Here is a 16,320-nt window from a genome sequence, read left to right on the forward strand (position 1 = left end):
GGTGTAAGCGCCGGTTCTTACCTGGTGGGATTAGTAGCTTATAATTTTAGAAAATTTTTAGCGTTTTAAGTTTCCCAATATCCGAACAAGTTCACTTTATTTGGGGCACTTATATGTGTAATTAAATCAGGGGTGGGTTTTGGGGGTGTGAGCGCCGGTTCTTACCTGGTGGGCTTAGTAGCTTATAATTTTAGAAAATTTTTAGCGTTTTAAGTTTCCTAATATCCGAACAAGTTCACTTTATTTGGGGCACTTATATGTGTTATTTAATTAGGGGTGGGTTTTGGGGGTGTGAGCGCCGGTTCTAGCATGGTGGGATTAGTTGCTTATAATTTTAGAAAATTTATTGCGTTTTTAGTTTTCCATTATCCGAACAAGTTCACTTTATTTGGGGCACTTATATGTGTAATTTAATTAGGGGTGGGTTTTGGGGGTGTGAGCGCCGGTTCTAGCATGGTGGGATTAGTTGCTTATAATTTTAGAAAATTTATTGCGTTTTTAGTTTTCCATTATCCGAACAAGTTCCCTTGATTTGGGGCACTTAAAAGTGTAATTTAATTAGGGGTGGGTTTTGGGGGTGTGAGCGCCGGTTCTAACCTGGTGGGATTAGTAGCTTATAATTTTAGAAATTTTTTAGCGTTTTTAGTTTTCCAATATCCGAACAAGTTCACTTTATTTGGGGCACTTATATGTGTTATTTAATTAGGGGTGGGTTTTGGGGGTGTGAGCGCCGGTTCTTACCTGGTGGGATTAGTAGTTTATAATTTTAGAAATTTTTTAGCGTTTTTAGTTTTCCAATATCCGAACAAGTTCACTTTATTTGGGGCACTTATATGTGTTATTTAATTAGGGGTGGGTTTTGGGGGTGTGAGCGCCGGTTCTTACCTGGTGGGATTAGTAGTTTATAATTTTAGAAATTTTTTAGCGTTTTTAGTTTTCCAATATCCGAACAAGTTCACTTTATTTGGGGCACTTATATGTGTTATTTAATTAGGGGTGGGTTTTGGGGGTGTGAGCGCCGGTTCTTACCTGGTGGGATTAGTAGTTTATAATTTTAGAAATTTTTTAGCGTTTTTAGTTTTCCAATATCCGAACAAGTTCACTTTATTTGGGGCACTTATATGTGTTATTTAATTAGGGGTGGGTTTTGGGGGTGTGAGCGCCGGTTCTTACCTGGTGGGATTAGTAGTTTATAATTTTAGAAATTTTTTAGCGTTTTTAGTTTTCCAATATCCGAACAAGTTCACTTTATTTGGGGCACTTATATGTGTTATTTAATTAGGGGTGGGTTTTGGGGGTGTGAGCGCCGGTTCTAGCATGGTGGGATTAGTTGCTTATAATTTTAGAAAATTTTTAGCGTTTTTAGTTTTTCAATATCCGAACAAGTTCACTTTATTTGGGGCACTTATATGTGTAATTTAATTAGGGGTGGGTTTTGGGGGTGTGAGCGCCGGTTCTAGCATGGTGGGATTAGTTGCTTATAATTTTAGAAATTTTTTAGCGTTTTTAGTTTTCCAATATCCGAACAAGTTCACTTTATTTGGGGCACTTATATGTGTTATTTAATTAGGGGTGGGTTTTGGGGGTGTGAGCGCCGGTTCTAGCATGGTGGGATTAGTTGCTTATAATTTTAGAAAATTTTTTGCGTTTCTAGTTTTCCAATATCTGAACAAGTTCTCTTGATTTGGATAATTCTTATTATTACCTATATGTGGTATTTACATAGGGGTTGTTTTGCACCCCGAATATTAAAATTTTTGTAATTTTTTGATTGATATTTGTTTTATTTACTATTCTGAATAAGATTATTGAAAAAAGTTCCTTATATTTAAAAAAAAAAATTTCGTTCAAATGAACGTTCGGAACTTTAGGGTCCTAAGAAATTTGTATTTCGAAAAACGACGTAATTTTTTTTTACAATTTTTTGAGTCGATTATTAAATCAGGGCATTTTTCCATTAAAGAAGGGCCATTTTTTAAAAAAAGGGATTTTTCCGAAAAATGTCAGTATTCAGAATCAGTTTAAAATTCGTTTCTAATTCACAAAATATTTGTTTCTCGAAAAATGATGCTGGTCTTGATAATTTTTTTTAACTGTTTTTAGTCTATTTTCAAATTAGGGCATTTTTTTATTAAAGAAGGGCTTTTTTATTAAAAGAGGATTTTTTTCCGAAACTAACTCAGAAACATTTTAGAATCTAATGATTTGGGAAAATTTTGCTTTTTAAAATCAATGCTGGTCTTGATAATTTTTTCTTACAATTTTTAAAGTCGATTATCAAATTTCGTCTTTTTTTCATTAAAAGGGCCTTTTTGTAGTAAAAAAAAATTCCGAAACAGTAATCAGTTTAGAATTAAAAAATGATTCAGGAAAAATTAGCATTTTGGAAAACGATGCTGATAATTTTTTTAAACCAATTTTTCTAGTCGATTAACAAACTAGGGCCTTTTTTTTATTAAAGATGCAACACTATTTAAAAATTTTTTTTGTATATTCAAAAATGTCCAACAAAAAATGTCAAAAAATTCAAAAATGTCACTTAGTTCCAGAATATTGTAAAAATATTACTTTAAATTTATTATATATAATTTTTTTAAGGATTGTATATTGCCATAAAATTGAAAAAATCGACAAGTTTCACTGTAAGTTAATTAAATTTCATTTAAATTATTTTAATTACTTTTAAAATCATTTGAATTATTTTTTTTACTTCAAATTATTTCTATTTCTTAAATTATTCAAATCAAGCAAATTTTATTTCTTGAATTAATCAAATTTTTCGTATTTCTTTATTATATACACACTTTTCTTAAGGATATCAAATTGAGACAAAAAACGTATCAAAACGTGCAACGTTTTGATACGTTTTTGATACATTTTTTGTCTCAATTTGATAACCTTAAGAAAACTGTGATGGCATTTCTGAAAATAAATTTTTTTACCCAATAAATAAATAGTATAAAGGAGATTGAAATGAAAAAAAAAAATGTTTGATATTTGAAGAAAAGTTGAAATAATTTTTTTTTCCTGAACCCCATTGGCAATTCCATTAACAGTTGACGTATCTTAATGATCTATATATGAGAGAAAGATCTGAACAAACTTCTTGGCGGACCTTTTCGTACCTTCATTTTTTTTCTTTTCTTTCTCTCTCTCTCTCTCTCTCTCACTCGAACGTGGCTCATCTATCATCAAAAACATGGCATTTTCTCAGTGAAAAATTTTAAAGTTCAAAACTTGGCAATGGTCAACTATTATTTGAGAGAGAAATTTTCTTTGTTTTTTTAATTCCTTTTTTTCCTTTTTTTGGGAAAATTTCTTGTTTTTCTTTCTAAATATCAATGTATTTAGTGATATTATTGAAATTCTCTTTTATAGTGTTAAAAACGTCTTTGATGTTGTGTTCCGATAATCCGGATCGGCTTTTCGCAAAAAAGCGTCACGAAATTGCACTTTAGAGTAGATAGGACGACAGTTAGACTTTGGAAGTGTCAAGAAAGTCAGTAAAAATAAAGAAGAGGAAAAAAGTATCAAAACAAAAAAAACAAATATATAGAAAAGAAAAGAAAATAAAAATGGTTTCAAAAAGGGTTAGGTACGCCCGGGCGCATTTTTCACGACGAAAACACATTGCATTACTCGCACGTCCATTGAAAGTACATTTGTATAAAGATATCAACATTTTAGTGAGTTTAAAATATTTTTCATAATCTTTTCTCTCCTTTTTCTATTTTCTAAGTATTTTTAATATTTACGTATTTTTATTATTTACAAATTTCTAATGTTTAAGTATTTTCAATTTCTATTTTGAATTTTTGATAGAAAAAAAAATTTTTTGAATAATTTGAAGTGCTTTTAATTATATTGTATATTAGGAGAATCCATTTACGGTGTCGCGAGCAGCCTTGAAGTTTCGTCCCACAAAACGCCTTAAAATCTTGGCAAAGCCAAAGTCTATTAATAAGAAATATGATTCTGCGTAAGAAACTAATATCGTCGAGAATTTTCTTTTGTTTTTTCTTTTTTTTTTTTGCAAAATAACGTATGGTAAGGATAAATATTTTCTGAAATTTTGTCAATAAAATATGTAATAATGTCGTGTTGTATATAGAATGAAAGCCCCGATATATTCTAAGGTCCCTCAAGCGGCGTTGAATGCCAAAGCAAGCAATCGTATAAAGGATCTTTCTCTTCCCCCGAAAAGGTATTTTTTATTAAATTTTTCGAAATTTATAATTTATAATATTTATATAATAATAACAATTTTATAATATTCTTTGAATTATCATAATTTGATGTACTTTTTTGACGATTTTGAAATTTTTTGTTGTTTGTTTCTTCAGAGTTGCCACAAAAATTTTATTTTAATTTGTCCTGACTTTTCCCTGATTTCCAGAGAGATCATTTAAATTCAATTTTTATTTTCTAGAATTTTTAACTAAAATTGTCCTTTAAATTAATTATTAGTTAAAAGTACGAAAAATTTATAAATCCAAAGATTTTAATTTGAAACCTTTTTCAAATATCAATTATTTTTGAAAATTAATGCCTTAATGTTTTTTAAATTAAAATTATTATCTAAAATTTTAACCGCAATTCATTTTGAAATAAATTTTTTTTTAGAAAATTCTACGAGAATTCAATTATTTGAATAAAAAACTAAATAATGTATTGAATAGTTGAATGTTTCTTAAAATTGAATTTTTATCAAGAATTTTATTAACAACTTTTCAAAATAATTAATTTCTTTTAAGGAATTTAATTAAAATTTCACAGAAATTTATTAAATTAAAGAATTTTATAAGAATTCTTGAAAATAATTAAAAACTTTTGAACAATTTTATAAAATTTTTAAAAATAATTGAATTTATGCTATAAAAATTTTATTAAATTTTGTTTAAATAATTGAAATTTTGCCAAGAATTATATTAAAACTTTTGAAAATAATTGCCTTCTTGAAAAGAATTTCGGAACCTATTTATAAAAATAACTTAATTCTTGACGAGAATTTTCCAACAATTTTGAAAATAATTTAATTTTTGCAAAGTATTTTATTACCTTTCAAAAAATTGAATTCTCGTGATGAATTTTTTTATTTATCAGAATAATTGAATTTTATTAAAATTCCTTAAATTAATTGATTTTTTGGAACAAAATTTGTTGTTTATCAAGATAATTAAATTTTTTTGCAGAATTTTATTATTTATGAAAATAATTGAATTCTTGCCAAGAATTTTATAGAAATTTTTTTAAATAATTGAATTCCTTCGACAAATTTGATTACTTTTGAAAATAATTATTAAATTCTTGCCAAGAATTTTATAGAAATTTTTTAAAATAATTAAATTCCTCCGACAAATTTGATTATTTCTGAAAATAATTGAATTCCTGCCAAGAATTCTATATTAATTTATGAAAATAATTGAATTTTTTTGGCAGAATTACTTAAAATTTTTTTTTAATAATTGATTTTCTACGACGAATTAAAAGTTTTTTTTATGAAAATATTGGAATTTTTGTAACGAATTTTATTATTTTATTGAATAATTGAATGTTTCTTAAAATTGAATTCTTTTTTCAAGTTTTAATACAATTTTTAAGAATAATTGCATTTTTTGAGGAATTTATTAAAAATTGTAATAAAAATATTTAAAATTCTGCGATGAAATGAATTGAATTCCTAAATGAAATTTTTATTATTTATGAAAATAATTGAATTCTTTTGCAGAATTGCGAAAAACTATTGAAACTACTACTTAAAATTTTGCAAAGAATTTTATTTAAATTTTTTAAAAGAATTGAATTTTTGGCGATAGATTATGCTATTTGTAAAGATAATTGAATTCTTGACGAGATATTCGTTAAAATATTTAAAAATAATTGAATTTTTTCAAAAAATTTTATTACTTTTGAAAGTAATTGAATTCTTGTGTTGAATATTGTTATTTATGAAAATAATTGAATTTTGCAAAGATTTTTATTAAAATTCCTAAAAATTATTGAATTTCTGTGAAGAATTTTTTTTTATTTATCAAGATAATTGGGTTAAAACTTTTGAAATAATTGAATAATATTTTAAAATCCATTGTGGTCAGAAACAGAAAAAAAAAATTTTTCCAGTACTTTCAATAAAAATTTCTGACTTTTCCCTGACTTCCCTGACCTGTGGCAACCCTGTTCTTTCTTTGTTTAGTTGTGATAAAATTACGATTTTTTGGGTCTCTAATTTCTTTTTTTGCACTTTGAGGGGTAAAAAGTAAAAAAGTCTATCTTTATACCCCAATCTACTCTTATAGTTACTAATACAGTCGAAATTTTACAGTTTTTCAACTTTTTCCTATGCTAATTAGTTTTATCTCCAACTATTAATTGAAATTTAGAGAAAAGGGGTTTTGTGTGTATAGTGTATGTGTGTTTTTAGAAAGGGGGTCACAAAACAATTTTCGAAACTTGAAGTAAACTGTCGCCATTGGCCTAAGTGGAGTGACGATGTTCCTCAAGTGACTTTGGAACTCATCGCAGTTCCGAGACCAAGTGACATTAGAAGTAGTTTCGCAAATGAGGCACTTACAATGTGCATATCACACGTGCATGTCTTTTGAAAGCCAACCCACATTCTCTCTCTTTCCTCTCTCTCTCTCTCTCTCTTTTCTCCATCTACACAAAACTGACATCTCAAGTTTCCAACACCACTTTTCGAAAATTTTCATAATTGTCATTGTTTTAAATGAATTAAAATTCCAATATGGAAACTTTAATTCTTTATAATGCAGATTTGATACAATTAGAAAGGGCACGAATAACGAAACTGGATGTTGGAGTAACAAATTTAGAAACAGATGTTAATATCTCTGTATTCATTCCTAATTTATTATCATCACAGTTTTCTTGAAAGTATCAAATTGGTATTAAAGTGCATCAAATTGATAGAAATTGTTATCAAAACTTTGGATCAATTTTTATTTGCTTCACATTTTTGATTTAAAATCAATTCGTTGCAATTTCAATATTTAGTATTTTCATGAAATTTCGCAAAAGAATTCAATTATTTTTAAAAAATTGATAAAATTCATCCAAAATTCAATTATTTTCAAAAATAATAAAATTTATACAGGAATTCAATTAATTTAAAAAAGCATTTTCAAAAAAATTTCGAAAAAATCAATTATTTAACAAAATTTTTATGCAATTCATCACAATAATTCAAATACTTTCACTGATATTAATATATTTTCAATGTAAATTCAATTTATTAAAAAAAAATTTGATAAAATTCTAAGTAAGAATTTAATTATTTTCATAAACAACAAAACTCATCGAAGAATTTCAATTATTTTTAATTCTATTTTCAATTAATTATTATAATAGAAAAATTCAATTATTTTCACAAATAAAATTTTCCACAAGAATTCAATTATTTAAAATAAAATTTTCATAATATTTACTATATTTCGTAAAAAATTAATTATTTAAAACAATGTTTATAAAATTCTTATAAAGAATTCAATTATTTTAAAAAATATTAGAATTTTTTACAGGAATTCAATTATTTTCAAATATTTGAATAAAATTGTTCGAAATAAATCAATTACTTTAAAATACAATTTTAATTAAATTTTTTTGAAATAATTCAATTATTCTTTTAGATTTTAATAAAATTCTTCCCAATAATTGAATTATTTACATAAATAATTTTTCGAAAGAATTCAATATTATGTCGATTAATAACAAAATTATTCCAGAAAATTCAATTATTCTGAGGGATTAATTAATAAAATTCATTGCAAGATTCAATTATTTTCATAAATAATAAAATCCATCGTAGAATTTCAATTATTTTGAATACAATATTGCAGGAATTGCTCAAAAAATGTAATTATTATTAAAAATATAATTTTCATTCCTTCGCGAAAAATCAATTATTTAAAGAAAACGTTTTTTTAAAATTCTTTGGAATTAAGAATTCAATTATTTACAAAAATATTAAAATTTTTCACATGAATTCCATTATTTTCAAATATTTTAATAAAATTGTTCGAAAGAAAATTAAATTAAATTAATCTTAATTAATTAAGAAAATTAAATTTTTTTGAAATAATTCAATTATTCTTTTGGTTTTTTAATAAAATTCATTGCAAGATTCAATTATTTTCATAAATAATAAAATTCTTCTCAAGAATTTAATTATTTTTGAAAATTTTAATAAAATTCATCGTAGAATTTCAATTATTTTTAATACAATTTTACAGGAATTTCTCAAAAAATGTAATTATTATTAAAAATTTAATTTTAATTCCTTTTTCCTTCGCGAAAAATCAATTATTTAAAAAAAGGTTTTTTTAAATTCTTTGGAATTAAGAATTCAATTATTTACAAAAAAATTAGAACTTTTCACAGGAATTCAATTATTTTTAAATATCTTAATAAAATTGTTCGAAAGAAATCAATTATTTTAAATACAATAATAACTAAATTTTTTTGAAATAATTAAATTATTCTTTTAGATTTTAATAAAATTCTTCCCAAGAATTCAATTATTTACATAAATAATTCTTTGAAAGAATTCAATTATGTCGATTAATAATAAAATTGAGGCCTTGGATCCAATAACTCGCCCGACGCTCGGAGGAACGCGCAACTGCCAGTCAGTGAGCAGTGAGCGCCTCTGGGCCACTCACTGCTACCCGACTGGTATTAGCGCGTACCTCCGAGCGTCGGGCGAGTTATTGGATCCAAGGCCTCAATTATTCCCGAAAATTCAATTATTTTGAGGCATTTTAATAAAATTAATTGCAAAATTCAATTATTTTCATAAATAACAATATTTATCACAAGAATTGAATTATTTTTAAGAGTAATAAATTTTTTCTTGGAAATTCAATTATTTTTAAAAATTCTAATAAAATCGTTGTCAAGAATTCAATTATTTATACCTACATAAATAATAAAATTCTTTTTAGGAATTCAATTATTCTCAAAAAAATTTAATAAAATGCCACACAGACATTCTATTATTCTCAAAAATTTTAATAGAATTCTTTGTTAAATTTAATTGAGGGGCTGGATGCTATAATGTGTTACGCGCCATTCACTTAACATGGCGCGTAACACATTATAGCATCCAGCCCTTCAATTAGTTTTAAAAACTTTTCGCAATGCAATGATTTTCAGTATCTACTATTTTTATAAAATTTTTAAAGCAGAATTCAATTATTTAAAAAATTTGTTGTAAAAATATTTGTAAGAATTCAATTATTTTCATGAATAATACAAATTTCTCAGGAATTGAATTATTAAAATTAGAATTTGCATAAAATTAGTCAAAAGAAATCAATTATTTAAAAAGTTTTATAAAATTCTTTGCAAGAATTAAATTATTTTTACAAATATTTAAATTCTTTCGCATGAATAATAAAATTCGTTGCAGGAATTCAATTTATTAGCAGGATGAGAAAGAAGTAAATATTTTTTTATGAAAATTAGGAAAAAGTCAGGAAAATAAAATATGGAATGGAATTTTTGTCAGTTTTGTTAAGTTTTTAAAACAAGTTTTTTTGGTGGTCAAGTTTTATTTTTCGATAGCTACTTTTTTACTCCTTTTTTTAGTATCAATTTGTTGCAATTTGATAATTTTTAAATTAATAGTAGTGATGTGATTGTTAGGTTTCAAAGTTAATTTTGTTGTCCACTTTCCTCATTAAATATTTAATAAAATTGAGCAGAATTTTTGTAAGCTAGTCTAGTAATTCAGTTTATTTTAAGGATATCAAATTGAGACAAAAGGCGTATCAAAATGTTGCTTCGCAACAATTTTGATACGTTTTTTGTCTCAATTTGATATCCTTCGAAAAACTGTCAATTGTGTAGTAGTAATTAGTAATTAGTAATGAAATATTAATTTTACATTTTTACAAAATTTTACAACTTTTAACAAAAGGTTGTAATGATTAATTTTAATTTTTTTTTTTGCTTGTCATTTTTTTATTAAATGATATTTTGATTTTTCTTATTTTTAAAAAAATAATTTCTTTCTCCCCCACTCTTTTTTTTCACAGTGCAGTGAATCATATACGAAAAGTGTTTTCCCAAAATAAAACGAAAATGGAATATATAAATAAAATTTCGCTTGAAATTCGCAAATCGAGATACCAAAAGTATCGACTTATTTGCAACACACTCCATCAGCAAGCATTCGCCAGGGAGTATGCGGAGTTTCCAGTTCGCTTTCGCTCGACTGCTCTCCTTCATTCATTTTGTCAAGGGACTTCCTCATGAAAAGCCCATTTCAAACCAGAGATCGGGAAAACGAATCTTCCAACTTTTCTTATCTATTTTTCCAACCCGTTTAGACAATTCTTCAATTCCCCCGTCAATACCACTTCGTCGCCATTTTACAAATCAGTATATTTTATATTTTTTTTTTCTTCAAATATATGTATATACATATATAGAATGTGGATGAATATAGTTTTTGCCTGAAAAAAAAATGTATTTGAATCAAATAAATTTCTTTTCAGTGCATAACAGTAGTAAGAATTATTTTTATTCACTTTTAATGATCCTAAAATTCTGAACATTCAAAATGAACCGAAATTTATTTATTCCTCAAATTAAATTTTGATTACAATAATTTTACGTTATTATTTACGTCATCTTTATCATGAAAATTAATTCTTGAAGTTTCTGAATGTAAAATTTGAGTTTTTAATTTTTTATTGCAATCAGAAGTTTATGGAAGTTTTTGAAATTTTAATAATTGACGGAGAGAAGTTGAGTTGATTGTTAATTATATGCATATATAATTAGCATATTTATATATTATTTAGTATAATATATTTATTAAAAAAAAATTCCTATTAGGTTCGCTTGGAGGAAGAAATTGAAAAGATTTTTAGAAAAACCATCTGATTGGGAGAGACACAATAAAGTTTTAGAACGACTCGCAAAACCGAAGAGAAAACATTTTCCACCAAAATTATCAGTATTCTAACTTTTAATATTCTAATCTAATTTTTTATCCTCTTTTCGTTTTATTTTTCCTTTTAATTTAATTTGTTTTCTATTCTAATAAAGTTTAAATAAATAAATATTTTTATTAAATAATTAGATAAATATTAATTCACTTTATTTTATTGTATTTTTTAATTTATTTAGTTGCAGTCAAACCTGTCGGAATGCAACTCTATTTAAAAAAATTTTTTGTATTAAAAAATGCCCAACAAGAATTAAATTCACTTAGTTCCAGAATATTGTAAAAATATTACAAAATTATATTACAATTTTTTAAGGATTGTCTACTGTAATGAAATTTAAAAAATCGAGTGTATTTTAATAATTCCGACAGGTTTCACTGTAATTTGAAATTAAGTAATAAAATAAAGTAAATGAATAAATTTACTGAATTGAATTAAATTGAATTGAATCAAAAATTTATTTATTTTCGTCTTTAATTACATTTATTATTTAATTTATTCTATCTATTTATTTTCATATTTAATTACATATTATTTATTAATTTAATTTATTATTTTAATCATATTTTAGTTTTAATTTAACATATTTTATTTCTCTTTCATGTGGAAAATACTTGATTTTATTTCACTCTCGCATTATTTTCATTACACATATAGAAAAGTTAATATATAAAATCAGTTGGAGAATTTTAAGCATATAAAATTATTAAAATGGCAAATAGAAAACAGAAAATAAGGAAAAGTTGATGTTTAAAAAAAAAACGCGTATACATAACTTTTAGAATGTTCGAAAAGTTTTAGATTTGTCACAAACTTTTTACGTGAGGAATTTTTCATATATGATGAACATTCCTTTTATACTTTGTATATGTAATATATGTACCTAATTATATAGAATAGTTTTTCATATTCTTGTTTTCTATTTTGTTCTTTTTTAATGAAAAAAAATTATATAGTAAAATATATAATAATTATATAATAAATACAACAAATACTAAATATATATTTATTATACTTATTATATATATATATATATATATATATATATATATATATATAATAAGTATAATAAATATATTAAATATAGAACATGTAAAAATATATGTACTATATTTATTAATTTTCATTTTATATTTTTTAATGTATATATAGCCTTTAAGAAAATCGAAAAAGAAAAGAAAATATAATCCAACAAGAGTTGAGAAATTGGCCCAACCGTTGACTAGAGAGGCACCTTCAAAGAAGAATGCCTTTAAAGTTAAATCCGGTGCTCTTAAATATGAAATGACCGATAAAATGAAAGAACTCGCGTATCGAATTTATCCCCGAATTTGCATAGAGCCTCGTATTCCCGGAAAAGTTACGATTTCGGCTTTAAAGTATGAGGGTAATTAAAAGAGAAATATTTCCTTCTATATTAATTAATAATTTACAATTATAATAATCTTCAAACATTAATTTTTAAATATAATAATCGTGAATCAATAATTTTTTATTAATAATCGTCAATCAATAACTTTTTAAATAATAATCGTCAATCAATCATTTTTAAATAATAATCGTCAATCAATCATTTTTAATTAAATAATCGTCAATCAATAATTATTCATTAAAACTATTCTAATCAGTAATTAATAATTAAAATTGTATTAAACGTAATTTTTATCTCGATTTTTATTGAATCAAACTTATTTCGTATTAAATCAAAATTATTATTGAAATGAATAAAAATTATTAATAAAATTAATAAATAATAATTCCTAATATTTAATTATTTTGAATAATAGCTAATGATCGAATACAGCAACTCGCGAGGCCGCCAAATAGACCACCGGGAAGGGAAACCGATTTGAAAGATAATGCCTTCGATGTTTCTCCAACAGCATTAAAAGCTTGGTGTTCGCCTGCAATTAAGAAATTGGCTAAACCTCGAATTCGTAAATAATTAATTTGTTACATTCAATTTTATTTGATTAAAATCGAAAATTATTTCCAAAAAATGGTATTTATTTGATAATAGAGTCAAATAATTCATTGTTATTCGATTCAAGTAAATTCTTTTTCTATTTATTATTGCGATTGTAATTTTTGTTATAGCAATCGAAATTAAGTTGCTCAAAAAATAATTGAATTCCTGTATAAAGAATTTAAAAATTTTTGAATTATAATAATTTAACTCTTTAGAGAAACTTTATTAAAATTTTATTGAAAACAATTAAATCCTGGAAAATAATTTTATCAACATTCTTAAAAAAAATTGCATTCCTTCGATAAATTTTCTTAAAATTTTTAAAAACTACAATTTAATTCTTTCGAGAAATTATATTAAACTTATCATAAAAATAATCGAATTTATGCGAATAATTTTATTATTTATGAAAATAATTGAATTCTTTCGAGGAATATTATTAATTTTTTAAATGAATAAATAATAGTAATTATTTGGTGAGTCAGTGAATTTAAAAAAAATTTTTAATCTTGAATTATATCGAAAAATTAAAGTTGTTTTTCAAATATTAAAATTAAAATTTTTGTAATTTGCATATAATTATAATAATAAATTGAATATACGTTTAATTAATTCATCAATATTTGAATTAAGTTTCATGCTCTGGCGAGTTTATATTTTCTAGTAAAATTATAAAATAAAAATACTATTTTTTATAATATATAAAAATAATAAAAGAAAATAATATAAAGTAGGAAATATACCCATTTTATGCATAATTTTTATTTCTCAATAACAATATTGTTTACAAACTCATTTTTTTCTTTTGTGAAGAGAAACATTAGATATTTCCATTTCTTAATATTTTTGTAGAAAAAATACTCAATTTTCATATATATAAGGAAATATTTTGCATCAATTCTATTTCTTAATTTCAAAATTCAAAGTTTTTTAAAAATAAAGGAAAAAATGTTTTTAAATTATATTTGTCAATTAGAAAATTTAGTTGAAAATTAAACTGAAAATTTTTAAATTTTTAGAAAATAAAGGAAAAAATTTTATTGAAAAAAATGTTTTACTAAATTTATTTACGAATACACAGGAAAAAAAGTCTGACTCCGTTTACACCTTAAATTCAGCTCATGTATTTCACATAAGTCTGTCCTTGTTTAACGGGGCTGACTCCGTTTACATCTTAAATTCAGCCTCAAAAAGAGGCTGAAAGTAAAACTTTTTTTTAGTGTGTATCTTTAATTGTAAAATATTGTTACTGTAATTCAATTATTTATTGAAGAATTTAATGTTTCTTAAAATGTAATTCTTATAAAGAATTTTATTAACAAATTTTTAAATAATTGAATTCTTTTGACGAATTTTAATAAAATTTTTTAGAAAAGTTACATTTTTCAAGGAATTTCATTAAAATTGTATTAAAAATAATTTAAATTTTGCGATGAGTTTTATTATTTATCTGAAAATAATTGAATTATTGAGAAGAAAGTTATAAAAAATTTGTAAATATTTGAATTCCTGGGAAATCTGTATTTTTTATGAAAATAATTAAATGTTTGCGTACAATTTTATTAAAATTTTTTTTAAATAATTGAATTTTTTTGGGTAATTTTATTAAAATAGAAGATATTGAAAATCATTCAATGAGAAAAATTTTTGAAAATAATTGAAATTTTGACAAGAATTTTATAAAAAATTTTGAAAATAATTGAATTTTGAAGAAGAATTTTATTATTTATAAAAATAATAATTGGGATTTTGTCGAGATTTTTTTGTAAATTTTGAACATAATATTGAATTTTATAATAAGAATTTTATTACTTTTGAAAATAATTAGATTTTTGCAATAATTTCTATAACTTCTTCAAAATTCAATTTTTTTAGTGTTTTTAACTAAAATTCTTCTATAAATCCATTATTTTTAATAATTAATTAAACATATTTTAACAAATTTAACTAATTTTAGAAGATTTTGAATTATTAAAATTTTTCAAAAATCTAAGTTCATTGAAATTTCTAATTAAATTCATTCAACATTAAAATTATTTTATAAAATTTCAAATTGAAACCGTTTGAAGTTTATTTATTTATAAAAATTGTAAACGCAACTCTTTTAAAATTGAATTAATTTTGAGATATTTAAGTAAAATTATTCATTGTTTTTATATTTATAAGAAAAAAATTGGAATTACAAATTTTTTACGTTCTATTATTTTTAAAATTGCTAATTTTATTTTAAAAAGTGAGCGAGAAGTCAGCGAGAAGTGTTGCTAGTAAATAAATTAATAATAAACACCTAATTACAAAATTCATAAATTTAGCTAATTATACAGACATAAGAATTAAAATATATAATTACAAGTATAGAATAAATTGTTTGTCATTAAGAAAAAAAAATTTTCGTTTTTCATTTATATATAGTAGAAGAGAGTGGATTAAAAAAAAAGCGCAGTAATAAAAAAAAAATGAGTGAGGTTGTCACACTGTAAGCTGCGTATATAGAAATTGCTTTTGTAAACGCGGTGATCTCTCTAAAGTTGAAACTTTCTTCATTTAGAGCAATGACATGAAGTTTTCGATCGTTTTCATATACACAGACGCGTTCAATCGTCAATGTCCAATCGAAATTGATGAAAGTGGAACATTGCAATCAAACGAAACAAACATGTATGATGCGCACATGTATATAGATATAGTATATGTATTATATATATATATATACATACATATGCATGCGCGCTCGTGCGCGAGTCATGAGTTTCTAGAAAAAGGTTTTCCCGAGTTTTTTTTTTCCTCTTTTTTTACCCCTCACTGATGCTACATACATGCTTTTTTTTGCAGCAGAATTCATTCGTAAAACTCTTTTTGAATAGATATATAGAGAGAAAGAGAGAGCACAATTGTGCCCTAGTATCATTGAGGGTAATCAAACTCCAATAATCAACTGTTATAACTTTTTTTAACTAGTATATTTTTTTTTCACTTCTCTCTTTCTCTTTCTCTCTCTCTCACTCTCTCCTTTTTTCTCTCTTTCTATACTATTTCTCTCTCTCTCACTCTCTCCTTTTTTCTCTCTTTCTATACTATTTCTCTCTCTCTCTCTCTCTCTCTCTCTCTCTCTCTCTCTCTCTCTCTCTCTCTCTCTCTCTCTCTCTCTCTCTCTCTCTCTCTCTCTCTCTCTCTCTCTCTCTCTCTCTCTCTCTCTCTCTCTCTCTCTCTCTCTCTCACTTTTTCCGCTTTTCTCTCTTTCTCCAGGTCTTGGATTTTATGACTTTTTCGACTTCTTTTCGACTATTTTCAAGAAATGCTGCTTTTTCCGACTTATTTTCAAAAATTGGGCTTTTTCCTCTTTTTTCGACTATTTTCAAAAAAAAGCTACTTTTTTCG

General features: G+C 24.2%; 1 protein-coding gene across 1 annotated transcript in view; it reads left to right on the plus strand.

The window, feature by feature from the left end:
- The first annotated feature begins 3,575 nt into the window (after window positions 1–3,575).
- The window catches only part of LOC122511701 (testicular haploid expressed gene protein-like), a 38,161-nt gene continuing 25,416 nt past the window's right edge, over window positions 3,576–16,320 (plus strand). The window contains exons 1-8 of the mRNA XM_043627114.1: window positions 3,576–3,686; window positions 3,876–3,979; window positions 4,112–4,204; window positions 10,056–10,265; window positions 10,861–10,981; window positions 12,126–12,360; window positions 12,761–12,910; window positions 15,531–15,600. Of these exons, the coding sequence (XP_043483049.1) occupies window positions 3,576–3,686; window positions 3,876–3,979; window positions 4,112–4,204; window positions 10,056–10,265; window positions 10,861–10,981; window positions 12,126–12,360; window positions 12,761–12,910; window positions 15,531–15,600 (1,094 nt within the window). The remainder of the gene's footprint in view (window positions 3,687–3,875; window positions 3,980–4,111; window positions 4,205–10,055; window positions 10,266–10,860; window positions 10,982–12,125; window positions 12,361–12,760; window positions 12,911–15,530; window positions 15,601–16,320) is intronic.

This window comes from Leptopilina heterotoma, unplaced genomic scaffold, assembly GCF_015476425.1.
Source record: "Leptopilina heterotoma isolate Lh14 unplaced genomic scaffold, ASM1547642v1 Lhet_9, whole genome shotgun sequence".
NCBI lineage: Eukaryota > Metazoa > Arthropoda > Insecta > Hymenoptera > Figitidae > Leptopilina > Leptopilina heterotoma.